The 25,435-nt window shown below is 46.9% G+C and overlaps 1 protein-coding gene across 2 annotated transcripts in view; it reads left to right on the plus strand.

The window, feature by feature from the left end:
- Positions 1 to 25,435, plus strand: part of VAC14 (VAC14 component of PIKFYVE complex) — a 199,312-nt gene that overhangs the window by 31,112 nt on the left and 142,765 nt on the right. For both annotated transcript variants that reach the window (XM_090063857.1, XM_090063855.1), the window contains exons 10-12: positions 1,984 to 2,044; positions 21,105 to 21,249; positions 23,218 to 23,283. In XM_090063857.1, coding sequence (XP_089919983.1) covers positions 1,984 to 2,044; positions 21,105 to 21,249; positions 23,218 to 23,283 — 272 coding nt within the window. The remainder of the gene's footprint in view (positions 1 to 1,983; positions 2,045 to 21,104; positions 21,250 to 23,217; positions 23,284 to 25,435) is intronic.

Here is a 25,435-nt window from a genome sequence, read left to right on the forward strand (position 1 = left end):
TTTCCCTGTAGCAGTCTGAAACTGGCCAGTAGGAGGGGGGAAAGCACCAAAATATAGAGCAAAACTAAAAAAGAAGGTCCGTAGACTACTTGTCTTGAAAACTTGAAACCTAGCAGTTATATAAAATAAGGCCAATACTAAAGATTCCTGTAGCAGGGCTGTTACCAGATCCTTGTTGAGTTTTGCCATGTGTGCACCATGTGCAATGAGGAAGAAAACAGCTGGAGCAGTATTTTTTTTCAGCTGGAGCATTGGTGGTTCAGTGGTAGAATTCTCGCCTGGTATGCAGGGGACTTGGTTAGGTTCCTGGCCAATGCAAGAATAAGATTCTTTTTATGTTTCTTTTTTCTTTTCTTTTTAAAATTTTCATAAGGTAAAATTATTGCTTTGCCCTAACTAAAAATTTTCCTTCCCAATTAAGTTCTTTTCCTTATATGGAAGCTTGGTTGTAAAATTTAAGAACTTTATTAAATCAGATTTAAAGGTACAGGGGAACTTTAAATAAAAAATACCCTTGTGGATCTTAATTGCTTTGATTCTTCTTTTTTGCTTTAGCTTCACTAGCTCACACCTTGCATGAAAAAGAAATTGCTCATTATCCTGCTCTCCCCAGCACACTGTCATTTAATGTCCTTCTACTTTTGTTACTTTGCTGCTGATGTGGCAACATCACTGTGTTACTAGAAGCACTTGGCAAATGATGATCACAGAGACTGTGCCTAAATGACCCCCATCCTTTTCTGGAAGTTTGGTGTTCAGAATTCCTACTAGTTGGGCAAGAGCCCAGGGATTCATTCCCAGACAAAGCAGGTATGATGTTGTAAAACATAACCCAGTTTATACTGACGTGTGGGTTTTCTGTACAAAATGCACATCCCTAGATGTTCCTTCCCAATTAGGGGCTATAAAATAGCTTCAATTCTTCAGGCCTGTGCTGACAAGCTACCAGCCTCTTGTAAACTGGTACCCTGTGTGCCTCACATCCTCCCTTAGGCTGCTGGCTGAGCTGCAGAGACTCTCTCGCATAGTTCTGCAGTGAGTCTGAGCTAATCACGAGCTGAGCTTTGAAGAGCAGAAGTGTCGATCATCCCTGCTGTACACAGTGCAATGGTGACGTTAAATTTAGTTGAGGTTGGGGAGGCAATAGACCAGCAAGTACATTTTTATGACTTACCTAGAATTGCAATAGCGTGTAAAGCACCGTTTGAGTGTACTCCAGAAAGCTGCTGGGAGGGTGTAAGTGTAGTTATATTAACATTTTAATTGACAGAGACTTTGTCCTCCCCTGGAGTGACTATGGGCAGTGACTGAGCCCTCCTATTAGGGCCAGCCCTTGATCCAGAAGAGGCTGTTCTGGGGGTTTAGCGTGAGAGAACTTCTTGGATGTTTTGGCTTTTTCCCTTTTGCCCATGAGTAGACTGGTCAGAGCCACACTTGGTACTGGGGCAGGTCATCCAACTACAAACACCTTCATTTGGACTTGGATATCTGCACATGAATATCATAGGCCTGTCTTTTCTTAGATGAGAGAGCAACCCATGCCAGTCCGTTCCACAGACTGTATTTGGGGCAAGATTGAGTGTTTCCCCTCTTGGAACTTGGGATAGCAGTTTCCTAGCCTTGATCCTGGCTATGTTCAGTTTCTGTAAGGAGTGACATCTGAAGGGTGGACAAATAGCTGGTGGCAATATCTGGTGTCAAGAAATTGGAAAGCTGTAGATTTAGCTTTTGCTGCTACCTTCTTCCAGTAGTTGGCACTAGAGAAAGGAGAAAAGACTGTAACAGTATTCAGAACTAGGTCAATGAACAGCATCAGTGTAGAGTGTATCTAGACTGGGTGTCTAGATTTGCCCAAAGGACAAACTAGTAACAGTATTGTACCAGATGCCAGCCAGGTTGAGGCATGCTCACTGTCCCCTCCTCCTGCTCTGTCATGTGAGACATGCTGCTTTAACACTTACAGTGCCCCTTCTTTTCCATTAGGTTCCCTTGATACCTCGAGTGACTCCAATTTCAGCAACACCAGTGTCTTCACTGTAACCAGGTAAAGAAGTTACATTGCTTGGCATAGGAAGTCTTGCTTGGGATGGGGTGGGGTGGGGTATAGGTGAAGTTATCTACATTGTCGAGGTGATATGGTAGGCTCAGAGCCAGAATAGCAGCAGGACCTGCATATCAAATAAAGCTGCTTGGGCAGAGCTGTCCAAGGGAGGACTTTGCTGGGTCTGTCATTGGCCTGTATTCTTTCTCCAGCCCTCTTTCTATATGCCAAACTCTGCATTTTGAGACAATGTAAGATCTTTCATTTTTCTACCTTACATGCCAAGAAATTGGGGCAAGTCATGGTGAAAGTCAAGGAGGAAACACCTTATATTCTCTAAGGGCCTAACCCAGGTTCCTCAGGGTCTCATCTTTCCCTCTCACTTGCTTCACCTTCAAGTCACCAAACATAAGACATTTTCTCCCAGAGGAGCATCTAAGCCAAATTTGGGGAGATATCCCACAGGAGGAAGGAGAGGGTGAGGTGTGAATGAAGTGTCCCCTGGATTGGGGGGAAAGGAAAGGCAGTGGACACAGTTGACATATGGAGCTTAATTACCTCCTTGTGGAACTGATCTCAGCATCCCCCTCTATCTCTCATGAGCAATATTCCAGAGTAGGAATAACTGATCTGCATCTCCATGCTCTTCACTTCTTAGCTGAAGTTGCATAACCTTTTTCTCCATGGGTGCATTCACACATGCAGGCATGTGCACTTCCAACAGCCCAAATAGCAGCAGCACAGATTTGTGCCAGAGATTTCTGCCTCAGCACACATCCCTGAACATGTACTTTGGTATGGGGCAAATTGTGTCACTTGGGCCAAACTGACCCTGCCCAGCTCCTGGATCTTCAGCCAGAGGGAGCTAGCAGCTGAGGCCAGCACCTGTGCTAGACCCAGCAATATAAAAACCTGCCCTGGCAAGCAGCTCAGGGCTACTTGCCCTGAGGACCTTCTGAGGGCTAGCCAGTAGGTATCGTGGGACACTACCCCTTGTGCCAGCTGGACTGCTGTAGCGGCCCTAACTTGGAAGGAAAGCTACGTGTCCCTGCAAGCTGATATTGGAACCCAGGGTGGATAACTGGAGACCCTCTGGGTTAAAATCCTTGGGGAACATGGTACAGGGGACACAACGGTGGGAGTCTACTACAGACATCCCACCCAAAGTCCTTAGCTTGACCAGGAGTTCGCTGGGGAATTGGCTGAGGCCGCATGCTCCAGGACCATAGTTGTCCGGGTAATTGAGGTCACCCATGACATCTCATGGAAGGATCACTTAGCAAAATCTGAATGGTTGCAAAGCTGCTTCTCATGCGTGGATGACCTCTGCCTGACTCAAGAAGTCTATGGGCCAACGAGAGGCAAAGCGCTGCTCGACCTGGTACTGGCAACTGGGGATGACCTAATTGGCAACCTAGTGATTGATGGGAAACTGGGTGACAGCGACCACGAGCTGATCACCTTCACCATCCGCCGTAAAGCTGGCAAGTCAGTCAGCAACACGGAAGTCCTTGACTTCAGGAAAGCCAACTTTGACAAGCTCAGGAGGCTTGTCAGTGAGGCCCTAATGGACTACGACCCCAAGGGGAGGGGAGTTCAGGAAGAGTGGTTGCTCCTCAAGGGAACGATCCTCAGTGCACAAGCTAATTCTATTCCATCTTGGAGGAAAGGCAGCAAGAGGGCACAGCAGTCCCCCTGGCTCTCCAGGGACCTAGCAGAACTCCTGAGGCTAAAAAGAAAGGCCTACAAAGGCTGGAGGATGGGATTCACCTCCAAGGAGGATTATTCTGGACTGGTCTGGTCCTGCAGGAAGCAAACCAGGAAAGTCAAGGCTGCAACTGAACTCCAACTAGCTTCGAGCATCAAGGACAATAGAAAGTCCTTTTTCAGATATGTGGGGAGCCAGAGGAAAAGCAAGGGCAACACTGGACCCCTGCTGAACCAGATGGGACAAGTGACACCCAGGAAAAAGCCAACCTATTAAATGGGTACTTTGCATCGGTCTTTCATCAGTCCCATGGGACTCCCATGCCCGCTACGGGACAGGGAGGTCTGGGTGCGGAGATCCCCTGCCCTCCATTAATGTTGACCATGTGAAGGAACACCTTGAGAAGCTGGATACCTTCAAGTCAGCCAGCCCTGACAGTCTATACCCCAGGGTACTCAAGGAGCTGGCGAGTATTATAGCCCAGCCTCTGGCACGGATCTTTGAAAACTCCTGGCTCTTTGGTGTCATGCCCGAAGACTGGAAGGAGGCCAATGTGGTGTTGATCTTCAAGAAAGGGAGGAAAGTGGATCTGGCTAATTATAGGCCCATTAGCCTGACTTCTATCCTGGGGAAGATCTTAGAAAAGTTTATTAAACAGGCCAGCCTTAATGGACTGGCCGATGCCAACATCCTGAGGGATAGCTAGCACAGGTTTGTTGCAGATAGGTCTTGCTTGATCAATCTCATTTCCTTCTACGACCAGGTGACTTATCACCTGGACAAGGGAGAAGAGATTGTCATATATCTTGACTTCAAAAAAGCCTTTGATCTGGTATCCCATGATCACCTCTTGGTGAAACTGGCCAGTTGTGGCCTTGGGTCCACCACGATCCACTGGCTGGAAAATTGGCTCCATGGTCAGACCCAGAGGGTTGTATTTGATGGAAGTTACTCATCATGGTGTCCTGTGTCCAGTGGGGTCCCCCAAGGCTCTGTCCTTGGACCCATATTGTTCAACATCTTCATTAATGGTATCAACTTTGGAGTCAGAAGCAGACTGGCCAAGTTTGCCAACGACATCAAAGTTTGGGGCAAAGTATCCACACCTGAAGACAGGAGGGTGATCCAGGCTGACCTGGACAAGCTTAGCAAATGGGCGGACGAGAACCTGATGGTGGTTAACACCGAAAAATGCAAGGTTCTCCACCTTGGGAGGAAAAACCTGCAGCATCCTTATAGGCTTGGCAGTGCTATGCTGGCTAGCACTACGAAAGAAAAGGACTTGGGGGTCGTCATTGACCACAAGATGAACATGAGCCTGCAATGCAATGCTGCAGGTAGTAAAGTGATCAAAATGCTGGCTTGCATCCATAGATGCTTCTCAAGCAAATCCCGGGACGTCGTTCTCCCCTTGTACTTGACCTTGGTGAGGCTGCAGCTGGAGTACTGTGTCCAAATAGAATGTGGAGAAGCTTGAGAGAGTTCAGAGAAGAGCCACGCACATCATCAGAGGTCAGAAAAACAGACCTTACGACGACAGGCTGAGAGCTATGGGACTCCTCAGCATGGAAAAACGCAGGCTTAGGGGTGATCTGATGGCCACCTATAAGTTTATCTGGGTGTCCACCAGAATCTGGGGGAAAGCTTGTTCACCAGAGCACCCCAAGGGATGATGAGGTCGAATGGTGATAAACTTCTGCAAGACTGATTCAGGCTGGACATAAGGAAGAATTTCTTTACTGTCTGAGCCCCCAAGGTCTGGAATAGACTGCCAGCGGAGGTGGTTCAAGCATCTACTTTGAATGCCTTCAAGAGAAATTTGGATGTTTATCTTGCTAGGATCCTATGACCCCAGCTGACTTCCTGCCCCTGGGGCAGGGGGCTGGACTTGATGATCTTCCAAGGTCCCTTCCAGCCCAAACATCTATGAAATCTAGAGTGGCCCCTGCACTCTCTACCCACTGCAGCAGTCTGGCAGTGGGGGCTGCTGCCTGCCTGTGACCTGCTGCCACCTGCTACAGCATCCGCTCTCTTGGGGACCTGTGGCCCAATGTCTGCGTGTTTGCCACATATGGACAGGGACTACACAGCCACCTGGCAGTGGTATAGGCCACTGCAGCAGAGCTTCCTGCACTTCTGGGCCAGCTACCAGTGTGCCATGGCCACGCAGTTGGCCTTCAGGCAGCAGTGCAGTCGCATCTTCTGGTGGCCCTGCTTTGCCATCTAGGCAGCTATTGCCCAGAAGGTGTGAACTGTGAAAGCATGTCCTCTTGGCCCCAAAAGGCAAAGAGGTCAGCCACCTTGTCTGCCCTCCAGCTGGGTCCCCAGTGCTGGCCCTGGGCAGGCTCCTCTGTCCGGCTCTTGCCACTTGCCTCACCAGCAGAGGTCCTGCTGTTTCCTATTAAAACACTGCAAATTCTCTTGGTAAGAAACCCAGATTCTCTCATTAAAATGCTCAAAATTTGTGTTCTTCCAGGTATCAGATTTAGAGCCCACACTGCAAAGATGCAGTACAGGGAACATTTTTTTTGTTCTTGGTGTGCCTATTGCAGCATCTCAAACTGTTTTGAGATGCTGGAGGAGGCACAGGCTCGCTTGTCTAGATGTGCTCCATGGGGTGGTGGGTTGCACAGAGAGGAGCATTAACTCCCTTACCTCCATGAGGGACAGTTATGTGGAGTAATAGCTGAGTAATAGACTGCAGAACCACCAGCCCACCACAAGCTGTCACTGTGCCGCAAGCTTTAATACTTCAAGACTCCATTGAATACCTTCAAAACAGCACTGTCCAGCTGAAGCCTCCTTTATGAGCAAAAATTTGTTTTGGGCACTATATCTGTGTCTGAGTCCTCTTGCCACTGCTTATGGCTTCACAATTAAACGGCTTGTTGTTTGGTCACTTTGGGGCATACATTTAAGTTAGTCTTGTTGAAACTGAAATTGGAGAATTTGTAAAAATGGAGGCCTGGAAGGAACCTTGAGACAGTCAGTGATAGGGTTCAAATGCACCTAACCTGTTCCTCAGGAAACGTTTGTCTAATCTAATCTGTTCTTAGTACCTGTTGCAGGCAGGGCTGTCTCTGGCGGGGGTGAATCAGGGCAACTGCCCCAGGCCCTGCACTTTGGGGGGCTGCATGGGGTGGAGTGGTGCAGTGGCTCTGCATTCAGCCACTTGCTACCCCCCCGCCGGCTCCTGTTGCCAATGGTGGCAGCAGCTTCTTCAGGTCTGGGACTGGAGCAGGGGCAGGGTCCCGCATGGGCTGATTTGCCCTGGGTCCTGCACCCTGCTCCGGTCACCTCTGGATGCAGGAGACTCCATGACCTCCCTGGGTAGCCTGTTCTATTGCTTCCCCGCAATTGGGGGACGTAATGTTGTACAGACATAGTCCTGCCTTTTCTCCCTCTCTTCCCTCCCCCCCCCCCCCCGTCTCTTCCCTTCCCCACAAATATCTAACTTAAAACTTCCTTGCTAATTAAGCTGTTTTCTTTTTGTCCATGTCTACTGAGGGAAGGACAATAGATGTCCTCTTTGATAAATCTTACAACACGAAAATGGTTTGGTTTTCCCCATCATTTTACCTCCTCTGAAATAAATCAACCTGGTTCCTTCAACACTTCCACATCAATCATAGTTTCCTAACTGCTTTTCATCGCTGCTGCTTTCTTTTCTACTGTCTCCAATTAGTCTGTGTTTTAGAGAGCAGTTTCCAAACCTGGGTCCAGTACTCCAGCTGACTCCTCACAGGGGCAGAGTAGAACAGAATAATTACTTCCCCTGTCTAAAATACAATATTTTATGGTTTCTTTGTTTGCACATGGACTGTATCAAGTCCTGTTGCTGGTGATCCTTTATCTTTCAGTGCTGGCTACCTGGTTGTTCACTGTTGTTTCTGTGCCTTTGACTTCTCTGTTCCGGGTGTAGTACTTGGCACTCTGTGCATTTCAACTTTATCAACATGATTTTTTGACATGTTCCCTCAATTTATCAAGATCATTGGAATTTTGATTTTGTCTTCACAATTGCTTGGAACCCCTCCCAGCTTACTCGCCTCAATAACTTCTAAGCACATGTTGAAGGAGATGTGTTTTTCAGAATGTTTCTTTCACATGGGGAAGAGAAACAGGAAACTGCCTAGACATGAAGTGCTGTCAATTGTCGAAAGTTAGTGAAATTAAAAAGATAAACTCTTGATACTGTCATAAAGCTTGGACCAAGAATCTCTTCCAGAGATAGGAGCCCCGATGTGCCAAGTGCTGCCCATGCACTGTAAGGGATGGTCCCTGCTCTCGGTGAGGGAGGGATGTGGATTGAAGGAAGACCCAGGTTTTAAGAGCCTGAGTTCAGCTTCTGTCCATGAGATTGTTAAATTATGGAATACCAGAGTGAATGTCGTCATGGTCAGGTAGTCAGCTGACGCAAGTTTTACCAGCAGATCTTGAACTGAGGATGTTGAATGCAATCCATTTAAGGGCCCACCATCTCTTTGAACCCTAGTTGAGCAGAAGGAGGGAGCCTCTGCTACTAGTCCCTACCAAACTAGGAAAGTCTGCAACGCTGATTTCTTGGGGAGCTGTTCTTTTGATAGGCCAGGCACTTTAATTTGCACTAGCTAGTTGACATGGGAATCTGATCTCCATTATGCTGGCTTCCTCATACTCTGCCTTTTGTATCCCAGTCCCATTCTGGAAATACATTCAAGTCAGTTGCCCTCCACACCAAAACCCTCAACTACTTCTGATATTGCCCACTGGGAGAGAGAGTTGTGGTGCAGTTATTGTCCAGTATAAAACAAACAGCCATTTGCCGAAGAGCTGCTGGATGTTACCAGTGTCTTTGAACTGTCCAGTCTCTCAGGGTCACTTTAAGTGACATAATGTTGGTGGGTTTGTAGCCTTTGCGTTCTGCACTGACATAGCTTGCAAAGTCTTCCATGCCGCTGAATGGAATAATCTGATGCATCACTCCCACCCCTGGCTTCTGTAATGATTTAGCCAGATGTCTCTTACATGCTTTTTAGTCCTGTTGTTACTAGACTCTATGATTCTAGGTTCTAAACTTTTTGTTCTGGGCTCCTGTCCCACCCTCCTTGCTGTAGTAACCTTATGCCGTCCAGTCATACATTAATTCCAGGGTGCCAAAGTTACCTGTGGGCCAGATCGAGCCCTTGGAAGCCTATAATCTAGCCCCTAGTGCTGCCATGGGTCTCGGAGTTGAAGCAGAGATGGCATGCAGGAGGTACCCAATGATCCTGTGTACTGCATGTGGTACCTGCTTGAGCTCATGTCCCGGAGTGGCTGCTGCAGGGCTGTGGCATACATGGCATCTGCTCCAGGCACTTCAGGAGGCATGCTGGATCCAGAATGCAGGGCTGGTCTGGAGGTGTGATCCAGGCAGTGAACTGGCCCTGTGCTACTCATCTGACCCATGAGGCCAGAAGAGTTTGACACCCTTGCATTAAGTGATGTACTTGCATGTTGCATGAGGTTCCTTTCTCTGTGTGCAGTGTAACACATTCATTCTGGCTTTGTTTCTAAGGCTGTGCACACAGAGCAATGCATGTAAAGGGAGACAGGTGGAGTAGAAGATGGTGAGGTCTGAGATGGTACTTAGTTCTTGGCCAAGTTTTGCAGTTTGAAGCTGCTGTCTGCCAGAAAAGCTCTCGTCTCCTGAACAGCTGAACTTTACTGCTACGTAGAAAGGCCCGTTGTGCCTGAGGAGCAAATCTGTTGATCCCTGAGAAGCAAATATGTTGACCAGCCATTATCCAGAAGTTTTAGGCAATTGACTGGCTATCGTGGGCCAAGGGCATTGAATGCCTTATGATAAGGGCCACTACCCTGAATATAATTCTGGTATCTTCCTAAAGAATAGGGAAGTTGTTCCCAGACACAGGTCTACAGGTCACCAGTGGTCTGTTTGGCCATGATGAGTGGCCTATGGATGGCATCGGTTCCCATCTCCTTTCAGTTTAGTGTTTGAGAATCCTTCATGGTCCATGGGAAAATTGAGGGTTGACAGAGATCCATTTATTTTAAACTCTTGGGACCCTCCAGGACGGAAACAGTCAAGGACAGGGTTGAGGTGCTAGCAGCAACTCATGTTGCTGTGGAGAGGTGTCCTGCAGCATTTCGTACTGGTTCCAGCAAGCTTCCAGAAGGGCAGCTGGCATCAAGCCCAGGTATACTGCAAGTGCTGAACAATTTAGAAGCTTTTAAGCTTTATAAGCTGACTCACTTCGGAGTATTAACTAGTTCTCTGTATGCCTGTCATGGGCAGTTCCTTTCCCCTGTGCAGCATCACACATCTGCCAAGGTGCATCACTTTTGCTTCCCTTTGAAGCATCAGAGCAAGTATTGGCATCAGGCTTAAGGGTAGTGATGACTCCAGTGCAAAATCCCACTTTTTAAGGCTAAAAGTTGACTTCAGACTGAAGAGAGAGAATCTACTTGAATGCTTTTTTTTTTTCTGGCTGGACATTTTCAGGGACCATAGGCTGAAGTGCCTGGCACCCTCCAGTTCTTCTGAAAAGATCAGTAGTGACATATTAAGCAAAGCAGCAGATAAGAAGGTATTTTTCTGGCTTTTGATAACCAGCTGGCAAAATGAGGCAAAGCCAGCTCTAAGATCCTTGTTGCTGTTATAAACCTAATGCATTGCCCCTCCTCTCCACTTCTCTTGAATCTTGAGCTCTGTGCTGCTTATACTTTCTCTTTGCAATGCCTGTATTTCAGTCACTAGGGACAGACCCAGGAACCCGCTGGGGAGCAGGACTTCTGTTCCCGGTGGCTTTGAGCCTTTACACTGATAGCTGTTGCTCTCTGCTTCCAAATAGGCAACTTCTCCTCTTGGCATTAAGGGTTGCTTGAGGCAAACAGGCAGGGAAGTGCGGAAGATGCTTCTCAGCTGAGCGGAGATTAGAGAGCTGGGTATGCCATGGGATTTGTATCTGAGCTACCCTAAGCTTTTTTAAACAGGAGACACAGGGCAGGTATTAGCAAGGAGTTTAACTGTCATTAAATCAGCTTCCCCACCCTGTGTAAGCTCAGATGTGTCCCAAAGCAGACATTATTGAGGGATTCACTTAATTTTCAGGGCTGGGAGTGTTTTATAAACAATAGCTTGAAACATTCTTGTTAGGGTTAGCTATTGCTGGGCTATTCAGACTAGATGTTAACAGGGCATCAGGAATTATAGTGGCCAGGACATTTTCCTGGGTCTTTGTCATCCCACTTGCTGTTTTAGTTTAGATGCTTCAGGGCTGGAGCTAGCTGTAAAGCGGGGTTTCTAGTTCACAGGGAAATGCCTCCTACTCATGTTTCCCTCTCTGAAAATGTAGTTTCAGTTTGAGTAGGTTTGAGACCGAACACTTCTCAAGTGACTTCTGTGCCAGGAGCTCCCAGGATCCTGAAGCTGCTCAGTGACATCGATGTTCTTATCAGTTCCTGCAGGTGGCAGGTCCTTGGCAGTCCTATTGTGCTGATTGATTTGGAGCCACAGATCTCAGGAGCCCACCCCTGTGTAAGCTTAGTCCCAGCTTTGCAGCAGGGAGCCTGGAAGCTGCGAGCTCCTGTTCCACCCATGGTTCAGGGCTGCCAGGCCACTTGCTGGAGAGCTGGTAGCAGAGGTGCACTCTGAAGCCCCCATCTGCACAGTAGACAGCCTAGAAGCTCTGGTTTGCATATGCTTTGAGGGGGGGTCTCTTTCTCCCCCCCCCAGCCCCTGGACTGTGTGTAGGAACCTTGCCTGGGATGTGCTCTAGCAATGCAGCCACTTCTTGAGAAATCACAATTAGAAGGCACCCTGACAGGGCAGGCTCTCGGCCCAGTGCTCTTTATCTGTCCATGGACTCTGTGCGTGCGTGCGCGCGCGGCTATCAGGCAGTTTGGCTGTTACCCATTTCCTAGCATGGACTGCTGCTCAGGACTAGTGCTGTCTGAGTATTGATCTGGACCAGACCTGCTTTTCTCTGAACAGTCTCTGCTGTAATGTGCCCACAGCATGAACTGCTTCTGTCAATGCATCTTTGGCAGAGTGAGAACAGCATTAATTAACACTGGCCTGGCTTTAGCTCAAGCAGTAGAGCAGGTGCTGAGATAAAATAGAGCATCCAATGGCCAGGGTCTGTCTTCCTCACTTCTGATGTGAAAAAAGAAGAGTCCAGAAAACAAAGGTCCCAGGTATTATCATCCCATTCTTCAGGGCAAAAGACTCCCGGCCCCAGTGTCCACCACATGGCTTCTGTGAAGGGAAGAATGCCTATCCTCTTCACTGGGCCTAGGGAACTGGAGTGCTTCCCCATCTTTCCCTCCCTCCTCTCCGTCAGGATGGGTGGGACATCTTGGCTAATGCTGTTACAGAGTCCTTTAGGCGTGGGATTAGAAACTGAAGAAATATGGAGTGTGGAAGGGAGGGGGCTTTGAGGTGTATACAGAGAAGAGAAATGAAAACCTATGAAGGGTGCAGCTATTTCTTTAAGGCTACCCCATTTTGTGCATCTCAGCTTTAGTGGAAGGCTCTTTGAATTGCTGGGAAAAGGGAGATTGCATTTGGAAAGAACGATCTTCCAGGGATTGCAGACTTTCCTCCACCTGAAGTCTGTAATCAGTGGTTTTAAACAGAAAAGTAAAACTTTAACTGAAAGTGTGGCAGAGATTGTGGTGACAGCTGTTGGCTTGTATGTTCCTTTCTTTGTTTTCCTTGAAGGTGACAAAACATGGCCTGATTTAATACCATTGCTTAATACGGCCCCCTGATCCCCTGCTGTGGGTCTGACCTTGCTTCCACAGATGTGAAGCTGCAAACACCCAGGTACAGATGTTGAGAAACCTGTGCTGTTATCCAAGTGAGCATGGAAAGAACAGCAGGTTGGATATTTTTTTTCTGCTTTCCTGGGCTAGGTGTATTTATCAGGATGGCAGGTGAACTGAAGATGAGCTCCGAACAGTGTATTATGCATCGGATAGTCTAGGGGGAGAAATATATAAATTCAGGGTTGTTTCTTTTAAATTGAAGAGGAAATTCTGCAACTCAATAGCAGCCATAACTTTCTCATTTATTATGCTGTCAATCCCAAGGTACCCCAGAAAAAGCAGTTAAGCACTTAGCCCTAATTCTACTCCAAAAACTTAGCGTACATGTCCATCTCCTGCCTGTTTAAGGCTGAATATAGAAAGGCAAAATTAAAGGAACAGCTTAAAAAAGCCTTCCTTTGACATTAATGCAAGGCAGTTGGCAGAACATGAGAGAGCAGGGGGAAAACGTTCCTACTCAACACGAATGATTCTAGGAGAAGAAAATTGCACAATATCATGTCCAAGTTGCTGAAGATACCAACCAAGAATGCAGAAAATGACTAGGTCTAAATGTTTGGGATATGGGTATTGGGCATGTTCCTGTGGCAACAATGACACTGTCGCAAAGCATATTGTTAAGAGTTCAAAATCTTTTTCACAGTAATTGCTGGCCTCTGTCAGCTGAAAAAGCATCCTAGCCACAGGTTCCCAGTACCACTTGATAGTGATTTAGGACCATGCCTCTGTCTGGCTGCCAGAAGCATATTGAGACTTGTACTGAGCACAGGGAGGACCTTGGTAAAAATGTGACACGTATTACAGATCTGTAGGCTTTAAAGAGAGGACCTTATTTTGTAACTGCATTGATGGAGGTTTGGAGACATTTAGGAAGTCACCCTAGCTTCTAGTCTCTGGAACTCTTCCTTGACCTTACAGAACTGAAACACTGTTTGAGAGAAACTATAGAATATCTCTCTCCTGGCTCAGGTGAATGATTCCCCAGACGTGTTGCTTGAGCCCAGAACAGAAAGAAGAGTATAGGTGTGGCTGATGAAACATAAACCTAGGTTCTTCCCTTCAGTCATAATTGCTGAGAGAAGGGACCCAAATGTCTATCCCAGATCCTTGAACCAAAATGGCTAAATATCTGTGCAAGTGACGTTGCTTTATATGGAATAGATCTACTCAAGATTTGGCCCATTTGAGACCTGTCTTCCAGCTCCCCATCAGTCATTTGTGGCTTCAGCACATTTGAATGAGTTTAGTTAAAACATGGTACTGGGCTAGGTTCAAGGCAGGCAAGCAGAAATGTCAGATTATAAGGGCAGAATGTTAAGCCTAACTAGGTGGGACTGTTTCTGTGCCCTAGAGGTTGTACTTACAACTTTGCTACCTTTTTTAATTTTAGAGGATGCATGGTTTTGTGACTGAGGCTAAATCTGCTTATGAGGCTAATTACTGGGCCCTGACCATCTGAGTCAGTAGCTTTTGTGCTAACAGAGCTGGGGTTTTTAACATAGGCACTAGTGGATGATGTCTGTAGAACGAAGGTCTGACTGCAGATGATCCATTGCAACGTATCTTTTATATCAAAAACACAGGGCTCTGTTTTGTGAGAGATTGTACATGTAAATGCTTGTCTCTTTTTTTTTTGCCAGAGGTGGCATAGTGCCTCTCAGTCTTGAAAGTCCTGGCATTTTACAGCTGTAGTATCCAGAGTATTCCAACAGACTGCAATGCTGTAGTGCTGTTCCACTCCTTGGGCTTTCAGCAGGAGCACACCGTCTTTTTCTTGCTGGTCTGACATGGGCTAGAGCTCTAAGATTTGCTTCTAGTTTCAGCTTTTCCATCTGGTATGATATACTTCCATGTCCATGCAGTAGACTGGGGTGGCCAGCTCATGGCATGTGTGCCACAAGTGGCACAGGCAGCCTGTGGGTGGCATCCAGCAGATTGGGGAGGGGACAGGCAGGACAGGACAGATAGGGCAGCAAATAGAATGCAAAACAATACATTGGGCCTGGAACACAGAGCAGGGGAGCAGAAAGCAGAGCAGCCTATCAAGAAGGGGAGAGGAATTGGCATGGCACTTGGAGAATATGGAGCTAGCTTGTGACATGCCTGCCAAAAAGGCTGTCCCTAACTATAGTAGATGGTCAGCAGCTTAGGGGAAAATTCAGATAAGTGGTCCTATGATGTGTGCTTTTACAATTGTGTGTTGTCCCTGGAGCCTACAAATGCCACTTTCTCTAATCGGAGTGTCTTACTGCGTGCTGATCTGCTGTGGAGGAGAGCAGGTAGGGAAAGAAAGTTATTACTACCTGGCAGCCAGCATGTCAGTTACTACATTTAGACATAAGGCATTCTGTCTGTCATGGCACAGAGCTAAAATACCATGTCTGTTTATGTAGTATTGTAAATGTATGTGGTACTGAACTGCAGGCACCAGATACAAGTCCACACCCAAAGTGTCGACAGCTTAAAATTGAGGAACAGGCTGTGCTGCAAAATGGCATGCAGCAGCTGGAAAACTTTGAGGCAGGAGCTTTTGAACAGAAAGTTAAAGTGACAATTTTTTTTTTTAGTCCCCCCCCCCCCCCCCGGGAACATCCTGTGTAGGACACGGACCATCAGTGAAGAGGCTGGTAAAAGAGACAAAGGATACAATAACAAGAAGCTTGATGGAACATAACAAATGGGGAACAGCATCGGAGGTAGCATGGGCACTAAGGAGTATAGTTGACAGTCCAGAGGTCACAAGTTAAATGCCATAGCAGAAGTCCTCATGGCATAACCCTGTCAGATTCCAACAAATTTGTGAATTGTACTAAAAAGCTTGTCACAAGGACACGAAAAAGGAAGAAAGCAGCATGCCGCTTCCTGAGCGTTCCAGATGCCCCAGTATAAAATCTAGTAACTGCCATTATACAGTCTGAATATCTTGGTCTCCAGGTTGTGTTAAATGGGGCAGTTGACCACACTCCTGCTATGTTGTTAATGTAATGCAGGACATATAAGGACACGATTTGGTATCTATAATCCATTGCATTTTGCTGGGATTGCAATGGCATCATTAAAGCACCACAGAAGTGAAGAGCACTTCGCACTCCATTTGCTCTTTAACTGGAAACAGAAATCATTCACCTGTTGGTGCTGGCTGCACTAGCAGGTTGATGCAACTTAAACTGAAGCTAAGGCTTTGTGGCTGCTTGCAGACATTTAAAAAAACCAAAAAAAAGCACATGTTTTCCTGGAAGCAGCAGCACGTTACTTTGACCCAGTTCTGCAGCATCTGTATAGATCAGGGTCTTCAGTGGAGCTTTTTGGCACTTTTATCTAAAGCTGAGTCAATTGGCTATTACTGGGGTTTTCAGCCTTTTTGGGTTAATGTACCCCCAGCGGCCAAACACAGAACAGTGTACCCCAGGCAGCCAGACAAGGAGTGGGCAGGCTGTGGATGGACACTAAGTGGGACAGGGCGTGGCGGCGCTCTGTCCCTGCCCACCTGTGTGGACCCTCTAGAGCCTTCTCAAGTATCCCTGGGGGTACATGTAACACTGGTTGACATCCCATGGGCTATTAAATAAGTGCCCAAAAAGCCCTACTAAAGTGCCCAGTCTGTACAGACAGCAGGCAAGCCAGTTCAGCTAATGCACTGCCTCTTCTGGGCATGTGCTGAGCTTAAAGTAAAGCGCTGTTTGGTTTGGTTTTGTGTTTTAAGAAGCAGCCTGTGTTCTCTGACTTAGTGTGTGTGTAAGCTGATTAGCAGTCTTTTTGGGCAAGCTGCTTTTCTGTTTCCCTTGCAAACCTTTGTCATGTCTATTCATACTTTGCAATTTGAGGCCTGGTCTCATGTTCTGTGCATATGAATATTGCTTATTGCAATGGGGTATGGATCCCAGATGGTGCCTTGAAGTTCTGTATTATGCTAAGAACACAGTGGGTGTATGTCTCAGTACTCAGGTGCTCAAAATTGCAACAAATTAAAATAAACCTGAAAAGCCTTGAAACTAAAACCCCAAATCTGCATTGGTGGACTTAGAGCAGGAGCAGGCAATTATTTTGGGCAGAGGGCCGTTTACTGTGTTTTGGCAAGCCATCAAATGCCACGTGACAGGCAGCCCAGGGCAGATAAATATTAATTTTCTAAATTTTTTAGGGGCCCCACAGGCCAGATAGAATGGCCTGGCGGGCCACATCTGGTCCCTGGGCCACATTTTGCCCATCCCTGACTTAGAGACTGGTCATTTACCTCCTTAGTCACTGGTTCAGATTGAGAGAGATGGGAAATTGCTATTTTCCTAGGCAGTTACAGTATACAAGTCCTTATTATTTAAAATAGTAAGAGCTGTCAGGTTGTTTGTGCCTAGAGTCGAAAGTATTGCAAACTCGCTCCTCTTTTTACCATCAGATTTGTTCACTGCTTATATTTAAAGAGTTGATGTGGCCCAGGCCTGGTCTTAAAAGGAGTGGGCAGTGGGTAGGAAAGAAGCAGACAGCAAAGTAACCAGGGGGGGCAGAGTGGAATTTGGAATTAATTATGAGAAGGGTGGTGAGGGGAAAGGCAATTGTTCTGAAGAGTGGAAGAGCCTAATGAGAATACCTTGGGGAAGGGGAAAAAAGAAAAATAAAAGGGGGGGGGGGAAGTATAGGAAAGCTGTCCTGAAGACAGTGCACTGATGTACAGCAGGGATGATAGAAGAGCCCTTTTTAAGGCTTGTTCTGCATTTTAATCTGTTTTCAATGTGGCTAGGATGTTTTCATTGCAAACGAAATGGAAACTCCTCCTACTGTTCCTCAAGAAGGAAGTGACAGCTACTCTGGGCATCCATCTCGATTAAGAGCCTGGGGAACCCACTTGCTTTCCCTTTCACAAACTGACAGGTACACACCACAGCTGGCAGCGGTAGGCAGTCTGGCTGGCAGTGCAGGGAAGTATAGGAGTGAATGACCTTGGAGACTGAGCTCCATTCCCATTGCTAGTGGGTGCTGGCAGGACCATGCCTGGGGAAGCTTTGCCTGGCACTCCCCTGGCTGCTCCTGTGGATGAATAGAAAGCGCCAGTCTCCAGGGCTGGCAGCTCTGGCACATCTCACCAGTGCTAAACTTGCAAGAGCATGTTCTTGCATTAATAGAGTATCCCCACAGGATGTGCCAGCACAGTAAAGCACTCAAGCAGATCTAAATCTAGGGTAGTGTGTTACGTGAAAGTAATTGCTTCTGACATCTTCCCTGATGTCACCACTGAGCTCCTGCATCATAGACAAGGAAGCATTAATGCAATCCTGTTGTTTCTCCTATGAAGCTTCTGTTCTAGCCTAGCTGGCAACTTAAAACAGATGCATGGCTCAGACCCTTGTTCATCTCCATAAACATGCTGTGCCGATCTCCCTCCTGTTATCTGAAGGCCACTGTATTATGGGTCTGGATTAAAAAACAATTGCTCTGGTATAAATGAAATGAGGACACCATGAGAAATATAGAGTGCCAGCAGTATCCACCCAGACTTCCATGAAAGGCTGTCAGCCTGACCCTTTCTAGTAGGGCTCAGCTCCTACTAACTGAAAATTAGAGTGTTTAGCACCTTTGGAAATACTTTCCACCACCACCTTTGTCTCCAGGTAACATCTCCCAAGAACTTTAGCTCAGACTTTTCTGCTTTCATTTCTTTGGGTAAAATGGACAATGGCTGCTTGTTCTAGAGAGGGGCCTGAGATTAGATTAGTGTGAATAAGGTGCAAAAGCTGCTTGCAGCCGTGGGAGGGGGAAACCCAACAAAAAATGTGATTTACCGGAAGCAGCAGTGCATTAGTTCAACCTGGCTCCGCAGCATCTGTATAGATTGGGTGTTTCTGCAGGGCTTTTTGGCGCTTTTATCTAAAGCTGATTCAATCAACTATTAGATAAGTGCCCAAAAAGTCCCACTAAAGCACCTGATCTATACAAATGCTGCAGATCTGGGTCGAACTAATGTGCTGCCTCTTCTGGGCAGGCCTTGGCTCAGCATGGAAGCTCACCAAGTTTAAAGTAAAGCACAGTTTGGTTGTTTTTTTTCCATGTCTGCAAGCAGCCTAAGTGTCTTCCCTATCTCACTCTTCTTCTCAGCCTTCTCTGGTTAATGCCCATTTAATATGGAAAATATGAAGATAGTGCTGTTTTTTCAGTAATGTGAGCATTTTTGTGGTGGAAGTGAAGCAGCGTCTCCTTGTGGTTTAAAGAGCAGGTGTTCTCTTCATCTGGGCAGGTTTGGCAGGAAAGGGATTGAGATGAATGAAAATTAACTGAACTGTGTGTAGAAAACATTTTAACTTTACTTTTATTAGGAATCTGATCAAAAATCTTGTTTTCCCTTTTAAATTTAGATGAAAATCTTCCACTTTTGGGAGATCTGGACCCTAATATATAACTCCTTTCTAGAGCAGCAAATAGTCAGAGCTGATGGCTCCTTCTTTTTAATGGTTACATACTGGATAAGTTGGCCACTGGCTATGGCCTCTAACATCAAAGCTAAACTCGTTCAAAAAACTTGAAACAAAATAAAAAGGTCCAAACATCTGTTATACCTGGTAGATCAAACAACTAAATATTCATATAGCCACTAAGGGGCAAGGTAGCCTCTTCTCACAATGTGTGTTGAGGGGAAGATCAAACCCTTAATAGCAACTGCATTCAAAAACCATGCAGAGGATTTTTGCATAAAACTACATTTGAAGAAATTCCTGCAAATTAGATGTAATCACAAGAGTTCAAAACAAATTCAGGGTATCTCCATCAGATAGGTAGGGCAATTGACACCTACCTCTTAGGCATTTATTAAGCAATCTTCCCTCAAATGCAAAATTCAGCCCCAGTTGGTGACACTTTCCTCCACCCATGGAAGGCTGCCAGCCCCAGCAGATAGGGTTGGTGGTTAGCTTCCCCATGAACCTGTGGCAGTAGCTTGTACAGCTTGATTTAAGCCAGGCAACATGGAAATTAGCTCCTGCAGCTTCCTGGAGGTAAGTCTGTGGGATGTGGGGAATAGTACAGGCAATATGTCAGGGGAACATGGATGGGCACATGCCCCCCCAGACTTGTACACCCACAGTGGGCAGAGGGCTGCAGCTTGGCCAGACCAGCATGGGTAGGACCCAGTGCAAGAAGACAGCACTGGGCAATGAGACTTGTGGCTGTCATCACTGCCAGGATCTCCATACCACTGAGGGGGCGACTCTTCCCCTCATCTCTTTCTACTACCAGCTGCTCTCCTCAGACTGTGGCTCTATCCTGCCACCATGGCCCAGCTGCTGCTGCTGTTCCCCACAGGCAGTGCCTCTACCCCAGAAGGGAGGTAGGGTGGCAGGCTGTGCAGGCAGCCTAAGGGAATTGGAGGTGGTGGCCAGGCCAAGGTGATGGGGAAGAGCTATGACCCAGTGTACGAGTGACTGTCAGCAGAAGGAGGTGAGGGGAGCATGGCCCCTCCCATCCATTACTCTTTGTACCACTGGCAGCACAGCTGGCACAGAGTTCCTGGCTGTGGCAGTGACAGCAACAAGTCTTGCCACCCTGTGCCAAGTCCCACCCGCTAGACTGCAGAGGCAGTTCCTGCCCTTACCAGGCTGTAGCCCTGTGCCTGCTGTGGGTGCACAAATGGAGGGACTCATGCCCCCCCCCCCCCCCATACACACCTTACCCCACACACTGTAAGGCTGGGGCCTGGGGGCAGGGGGGAAGCAAGTTTGGAGTGAGGGGCACCAGCAGGGGTGGGGGGCTGTGGGTTGGGAGTGAGGGGCATCAGCAGGGCCAAGGGGCTCTCAGTTGGGTGTGAGAGACCCTGGCAATTTGCATTGTGCAAATTGCACAATGATGAATGTCACTTGGGAGTAATGGAGGGCCACAGGTTGATATTGCTGTTAATGTTTTCCTGTTGTTAATTATGTCTAAAATTAAGACTGTTCAGTTGCTTTAACTTGTCATGTGTAATAAATATTTTGGGGCCAAAATACTTGCATGTTTTCTACTTAAACTATTTACTGGGTCAGGACTGACCATCAATGTTTACTAATGCATCCTGGTACAAAAAAGGTTGAGAAGAACCACTGGACTAGATGACTTTCTGAGGTCCCTTCTAACCCTAATTTTCTGTTTCTATGATCAGTCTCATGCTAAATTCAGATTAGCAGACCGAGGTTTTATTGGTATAGTGATCTGTATATTACATGCTAACCTTATTTCACTGCCTTCCTTCCCTCCTACACTTGGTGCAATAGGAGACAGATTTGCTGTGGACAAACTCATTGGCTCTGCTTTGTGCTTCTGCATGTAACTCTGCAGGACAAAAGCACAGGCTGTCAGGTTCAGAGGGGGGACGTGATATCTAGAAGAAAGAACATTGGGGTCAGGCTGCTGGCCTGGCTTGGAGCAGGAAGGAGGATTGCAGGCCTTTTGGGGCAGGGACTGTGTTCATTCTGTACAAATGTCTAGTCTCCAGCACAGGGGGGTGGTGGTCCATGACTGGGCCTCCTAGGTGCTGTGGTCATACAAATAAGAAGTCATCTGTGTTTCTGTCTTTTTTTCCTACAGTTCTGACAAAGTACAGGTCACACTTAACCTTGATGGAATAGTTCAGGTGCTGGACTATCACCTTCATGACACATCCACTGGGATGATGACCAGAATTGCAGTTCTGAAATGGCTCTATCACTTGTACATCAAGACTCCTCGTAAAGTAAGTGTGGAGTTTGCTTAGTCATTGATACAAAAGCCTGTTGCCAGCTTCAGTCTAGTTGCAGGTGAACGCTTAAGTCCCTATTGCCTAGCTGGTGCGTAATCCGTTTAGCTCACTGACTGCCATTCTTTGCAGTCTCAGCTGGGACTGAAGCTGGGGGTGGGGTGGGGAATGGAGCATTACACTGTAGAGGTGAGATGTATTAGCTGGGTTCTGCTGTGTAGAATGCTGCGTTCAACTATGGCTATTATAGCAAGATTCTGCAGTAGTCAGTTGGGGCCAGACTCAAATTGTAGTCGGGCTTTTGAGGTGTGATGCTGGATATGGGGATGAAGCCATAGGTATAAGTGGGGAGCTGTAAGGGGATGAAGCCATAGGTATAAGTGGGGAGCTGGAAGACTGATAGAGCTATACAGGAAGTGCTGTGTACTTAGCTTTTGTCAGAGCCATCATTCTCAGTGCATTCATCACCCTAAGGTATATGAACAGTCATGGGCCTTTTAGTTTCTTTCTAAAAGTTCAGTAAGCCCAGCTGGGCTGCCCAACATTAAAAGGCCAGTGAAGCTGGAAAAAGCTCTGCATGAAGACCTGAGCAATGGATCTTTGTTCCAAATGAGCCAGTCTTCTTGTGGGACAAAGCTTCTGCTCTGCTTCTAAACTGACTTCCCAGGTTTCCACTTGCTTGGAAGTCAGTATTTGTGTTCTTCAGCCAGTCATCGCACGTGCCTTGGCCATTCAGGTTCTGTCTTCCCCTACCTTCATTGATGGGAGAGGGTGGCCACAGAACTCCCCAAATGAGCACCACTCCACTGTGGGCACTGGACTGCTAGGGAAGTCCTTCTGAAGGAGAACACCTCAGTGCAAAGGGGGTTGGTGCTGATCTGAGGAGACCTGCCCTTTTCAGCAGTTCTTCCCTAAAGACTGAAGCTTTGGACTCCAGTGAGACCAAGTGATGCAGTAGGTATATGTAGGTTCTGTGTTATCAGGGCCCAAACCCATGTGCTAAAAGCATCTGTATTGCTTATGTGCCATGCTTGGGAGCATCTCTATGAAGCACACACTTCCCACTTGCTGTTCCTCCACACTTGTCTCATCTCAGAAGTGAGATGGTGTAAGCATGTCCCTGCAGTCCCTGCCCTGAACAGAGTATAGTGCCATGTGTACCAGCAGGGCTGTAGTGAACACATGCAGTGTTCACATGTGTGCATTTATGTACACCAGTCTTAACTTAAGCTTTTAAGAATGTTTGGGAGGGGAGAGGGAAGAAGCTTGCTTGGCCTTTATAGACTGATGTTGTTTCAAGGACACGTGAAGGGGAAAGCCCCCTTTCCCCTCCAGGTGTAGCCTTGCCACTCCTCAAATGTACTCCAATCCTTGTGGAGCACTTTGGCCAATTCTCTGGTGGGAGCAGCTGCCTTTTGCATATCAGGTCTTGTTAACCATAAGCCTAATTAGAAGGGAGGTGGAAGCTGATAGAAAGCACACTAGCAGCAGCTTCTCATGGTAAGAGGCTTAAAAAATCACCCCTCTTCCACCCCCCCTGCATTTCCCACCCTTACTGTCTTCCAAAAACTACCTGAGGTCTCATAAAGACTCTCTCTTTATGTCTTTCCTGGTCTTCCCTCTTGGGGAGGGTAGCAAAGTGCTGCTCTTGGCCCATGCTAAAAATTTTCTTTCTAATCACACAGGTATTTAATCAGCTCAGCAGGCCAGTAACCATGTGTCCTTCTGGGATTGTACATATTTTCCTATTAAGTTTGCTATTGATACATTTAGCAGAGCCATCTGTATTTCATTATCAACTTCAAAGGGCTTGCTAGCTAGCTTAGGTAGTAGGGAATTTTCCAGGTAAAAATGGAAGACTCCTGTAAAGAGGCAGTAACCCACTGCGTTAGTGTCCTGCTATCTGAGTGGGTAAGGGGGGCTCCAGGCTTTTAGTGACTTCATGCGTCTTGTCTTTGTTTTCAGATGTTCCGGCACACGGACAGCCTCTTCCCCATTTTGCTTCGAACGCTATCAGATGAATCGGATGAAGTGAGTTTCCCACTTCATGCAGAAGTCCTCTTAAATGTCCTTGCCAGTTGTCAGACTGTCATCTGAACTCTGGATTAGCCTCTGCCAGTACAGATGGGTGGGAAAGCATTAGCATGTTGTATCAGCTCCTCAGTGGAGCCTTATCACAGTCAGCCCAGAAGAGTATAATAGCCCTTTTGGTTTCAAAGAGTTTTGTGTGTGACCCTATCCAGTGTCATCTCTTAAGTTTGAGTTGATTGTATGTAAGCTAGTGTCTGGCTTCCAGTTCCACTGACTGCCATTCATACCTCTGCCTTCAATGTGTGAACTTTTTAACCTCAACAGGCTGGTAACCCTAACCGTAAGAGCTAAATGCCAATGCAGCCTTTCGTTCCTGGCAGGCTATCGTGGAAGGGCATGAGGGTCACCGCTGCTCTCATTCCTGTTCTGCTCCATATGTGCATAGGAGAGGGAGTCAGAGTCACCTTGCACAAGGCTAACGATATCCTGGAGGCCTCCACCTACTTGTTTGTCAGTCAGCTCTTAGACTCATCTTTCATGTGTCAAGGCTTTTTGTCTTTTTACAGCACCAAAGTAGGTGCCTTTGCAGCAGATCCTGTTGTTAGTGCAGACCAGGAAACATAGCTTTTATTGTGAAATAGGCACTCTTTATTGTACTGAAGGGCAGGAGTATAGTTTTGCCCTAATCCAGCTGTACCTCAAGTAGTCTCTAACTTGACAGCAAACTAGCTCACTTGAATTAGTTAACCCATTGTAAAGATGAGTAACAACTCAGGCAGTGAAGTCATAGCCTGGATTCAGTATGTGGAACTTTGTGGCTACAGTATTACTCAGATTCATGCGACCCAGACTCCGGGTTTCATTTTCTTTAGCTTCTTTCAGTGTCCTCTGACTTAGAAATCAGACGCTACCTCATAGTCTGTGTCAACATGCTTGTGAGGGGATCATCTTAGCAGTGCTGCTGGACATGACTGCTTCGCTAACAGCAACGGGGTGGGAAGGCTTGGCTAAACAATGTTGTGTGGGCTGGCAATGCTAAGTTTTTGTCAAGGTGATGCGAGAGGAGGGAGCTGATTGGGGGGCAGAGGGGCAGATTGTGGATCTGCTCTTGCCTTGTCACATGAATAGCTGGTGTTTTGACTTGACCTGTTGCAGTTTTGCAGTTGAGGCTCTTGGCTTGTGGGATTATGCAGCACAAGTGAGTCGATATGCTATAGTGTGTCTTATTAGGAATGGAATAAAACAGCTTGATGGTACATCTAGTGGTCAAAACAGGACCATGAACTGGTTTCATGGGCTTGTCAGCTTCAGAACCAGCAATCACTTTTAAATGATAGGAAAGGCACTTCACTGATGCTTTCCTGTGAAATTTACTTCTAAAGGGGGGTGTGCATGGATTTCAGCTCTTATGATGCACTTTGAGGTATTTGAATGAACATTTACTTTTGTCTCCTTGCGGTTCTGCTTGAGCTACTTTGGCTGTAAAGTTGGTGACTCGGTACCTTCTGATGTGAGTGAGTGTTTGAGGTCTCACCTGTCTGGTTTTTGCTTTGGAAATCTGTAAGCCAGAGATGCCACAGTGAGCCAAAAATAGGAACACTCTTGTAAGAGAAAAATGCATGTCCCCAGTGTTGGCCTCTGTGCCTTGGGCTCAGCATTTCATCTGTCTCTGCTGCTTCCCCAGACTGCCTTTGGCTGTTTTTGTCTCTTTGTTTCCTCTTCTGTCACCTGTCTATACCACACTTCCCTTTCACATTTTACATGCCCTAACGTTTGTCTCCTTAACCCCATACATCGACTGAGTGTCTAAGTTTAACTTTGGCTCTTACCAGTTCTGCCATCTCACTCCTTGGCACCTGTTGGCATTGGCATCAAGGGCTGCTAGTACTTTAACTTTTGATGCTAGCATTAACCTGGTGTGAGATGTGTAGTGCATACATCTCTGCAGGTGGTCCTTGTGCAGCTATAGGCCAGGCTTTGCCAGCAGATTAAAAAATTATTCAGTATCTGATTTGGTTTCCTTGCCCCAGCCCCACATCAATCCTTGCTTAAGGAGATTTGTTGAGAGAGGGGAAGAGACCTGAATAGCAAGGAAGAGGATGGCACTTCCAAAAGCCAGTGCCTGCATGGCTGGTTGCTGTACTCTGCTGCT

This window comes from Crocodylus siamensis, chromosome 9, assembly GCF_052110815.1.
Source record: "Crocodylus siamensis isolate JL-2025a chromosome 9, ASM5211081v1, whole genome shotgun sequence".
Lineage (NCBI taxonomy): Eukaryota > Metazoa > Chordata > Crocodylia > Crocodylidae > Crocodylus > Crocodylus siamensis.